This window comes from Aplysia californica, unplaced genomic scaffold, assembly GCF_000002075.1.
Source record: "Aplysia californica isolate F4 #8 unplaced genomic scaffold, AplCal3.0 scaffold00005, whole genome shotgun sequence".
NCBI lineage: Eukaryota > Metazoa > Mollusca > Gastropoda > Aplysiida > Aplysiidae > Aplysia > Aplysia californica.
The window spans coordinates 267,612-269,988 of NW_004797275.1; the positions used below are offsets into that span (position 1 = coordinate 267,612).

General features: G+C 43.5%; 1 protein-coding gene across 1 annotated transcript in view; it reads right to left on the reverse strand.

Annotated features, from left to right (window-relative positions):
- Nucleotides 1-2,377, reverse strand: part of LOC101857914 (sortilin-related receptor) — a gene marked incomplete in the record, with an annotated part of 121,665 nt that overhangs the window by 65,736 nt on the left and 53,552 nt on the right. The window contains 2 exon segments of the mRNA XM_013080110.2: nucleotides 209-491; nucleotides 1,842-2,080. Of these exon segments, the coding sequence (XP_012935564.1) occupies nucleotides 209-491; nucleotides 1,842-2,080 (522 nt within the window).

The following is a 2,377-nucleotide window of genomic DNA, read 5'->3' on the forward strand; positions in this document are numbered from 1 at the left end:
CTCAGTACAACAGTATGAACAAACACATTTCAATAAACTTGAACTGTACTCAGAATACACCAGTTTGTACCGGATCAAATGTCGTTCAGATACATGAATCCTTCAGTGACTAAGACAAGGGGCATTCTTTTCTAAGTTAAAGTTGCTTCACCCGATTATGCCATTTTCCACGGACATACTAGGCAGTACAGTATAGATTATCACTCACCTTATACACAGCGATGCCCGAAGCCGAATTCAGAAACCAGTTGGAGTACACTTTGCTCACTTCATTCTTATCTCCGTTCATGTCCATGCTAAAAATAGACCTCTTCTCTGGTGTGACCCAGTAAAGCTTCTCCACAGAGAGGTCAAAGGCCATTGTGGTGGCCTGCGACACGACAGAGCTGTTGGCCAGTAGCTGGACCTTGCTGTCCGAGCCGTCCATCACGGCACGGAAAATTCCAAAATCTGAGCTGCCAGCCGACATGGCCCCAACGAAGAACAGATACCTGAGGGTTGAAAAAAGGACACAAAAATGTACAGGTGATTTACTTTTTTTTTTTTAACACAAACATACAAACTCTCTTCCAAAACACATTTGCCTAGTGATAATCCTTTATCAAAACACATAAGCACATAAATTTGCTTATTATCAACTTGAAAAAAAAATACACAAACATACAGACGCTCCTTCAAAACACACCAGCACACTGACTCACTTCCACAACACACCAGCAGACTGACTCTCTTCCACAACACATCAGCATACTGACTCTCTTTCACAACACACAAGCACACTGACTCTCTTCCACAACACACCAGCACACTGACTCTCTTCCACAACACACCAGCACACTGACTCTCTTCCACAACACACCAGCATAAAGACTCACTTCCACAACACACCAGCACACTGACCCTCTTCCACAACACACCAGCATAAAGACTCTCTTCCACAACACACCAGCATAAAGACTCACTTCCACAACACACCAGCACACTGACTCTCTTCCACAACACACCAGCACACTGACTCTCTTCCACAACACATTAGCATAGAGATGATCCTCTATCAAAACACACTAACAAGTCACTTCCCTCCCAATACACCCTGGCATACTGATGATCTCCTTTCAAACCGCATCACAGCACACAGACTCTCTTCTAAAACACACTAGCATACAGACCCCCAAAACACACTAGCAAACAGATTCTCTTCCAAAAACACATCAGCATACTGATAATCCTCTATCAAAATACATGAACAAACTGGCTGCCAAAACACACTCACATACAGACTCCCAAAATAGACAAGCAAACAGATCCTCTTCCAAAACACATTAGCAGCAGCACCAATAACCACCTCCATCAGTACAACTACAGCAACAGCAGCAGCAGCAGCAAAACCATCAACACCACCATTACCACAATAACAAGAAAAACATCCTTTTCAGAGGACAAATGGAGACAAGACTGCCATACATATTTTAGATACGGTGGCCCTGGAGAGATTTCATTTCTTGGGGTTGCAGGTAGATGCAACAAAGAATTTGTTACCACCTCTATTGCCCCCTAAATCTGTTGTTTGTTTTAGTAGAGGTTTTACGGCGCTCACAACTGTATAAGGTCATATGAGCACAAGAAGATTAGAGGTGTTACAAGAGGGTAACAAACATAAAAAAGAAGGAGGGGAGATAAGGACGATAGATATTTTATAGGAAAGAAGAGGCAAACCACACCAGAGCACCCGCCAACCACCCACTAAATCTGTTGGCCACACAGACACAATAAAAACAAACCACCATCACCACAAAAAAAACAATAACTACTTCAACAACAACAACAACAACAAAACACACCCGTGGTGAGGATCCACTAAAATTCTCCTGGGCTGGAAAACCCCGTTGCTGGAGTCATAAATCGTCTTGGTGAAACTGTTTACCGAATGGAGGACCCGAACCTCATTCCCTGCAGCGCTGGTCAAGTAGAGGACCCGTGCTGTCCAGTCGTAGTCCATGCCCGTAAGCACACCCTCTCCCAAATCCCCATGGAGGCTGTCCTCCGAATCAACAGTTGAATTGTGGGAGAAACAGATTTTCTGTGCAAAAAAGAAAAAACTAGTGTCTCATCCATCGCATGATCAAGTACCAAAACGTAGATTGAATTTTCTTTTTTTAAAGGATGTATGCATGTACACGCATACGTACGCACATGTGTGCACACAATCAAACACCCATGAGCGCGCGCACTCACACATGCACACACACAAACACACACATACACACATCCCTAATCTCATTAAAAAACACAGCACAAACACTTACCTACACAAACCACAAACATACTCTTATATACATAATACAGACCTCTCTCTCTCTTCTTCCCCCCCCCTCCC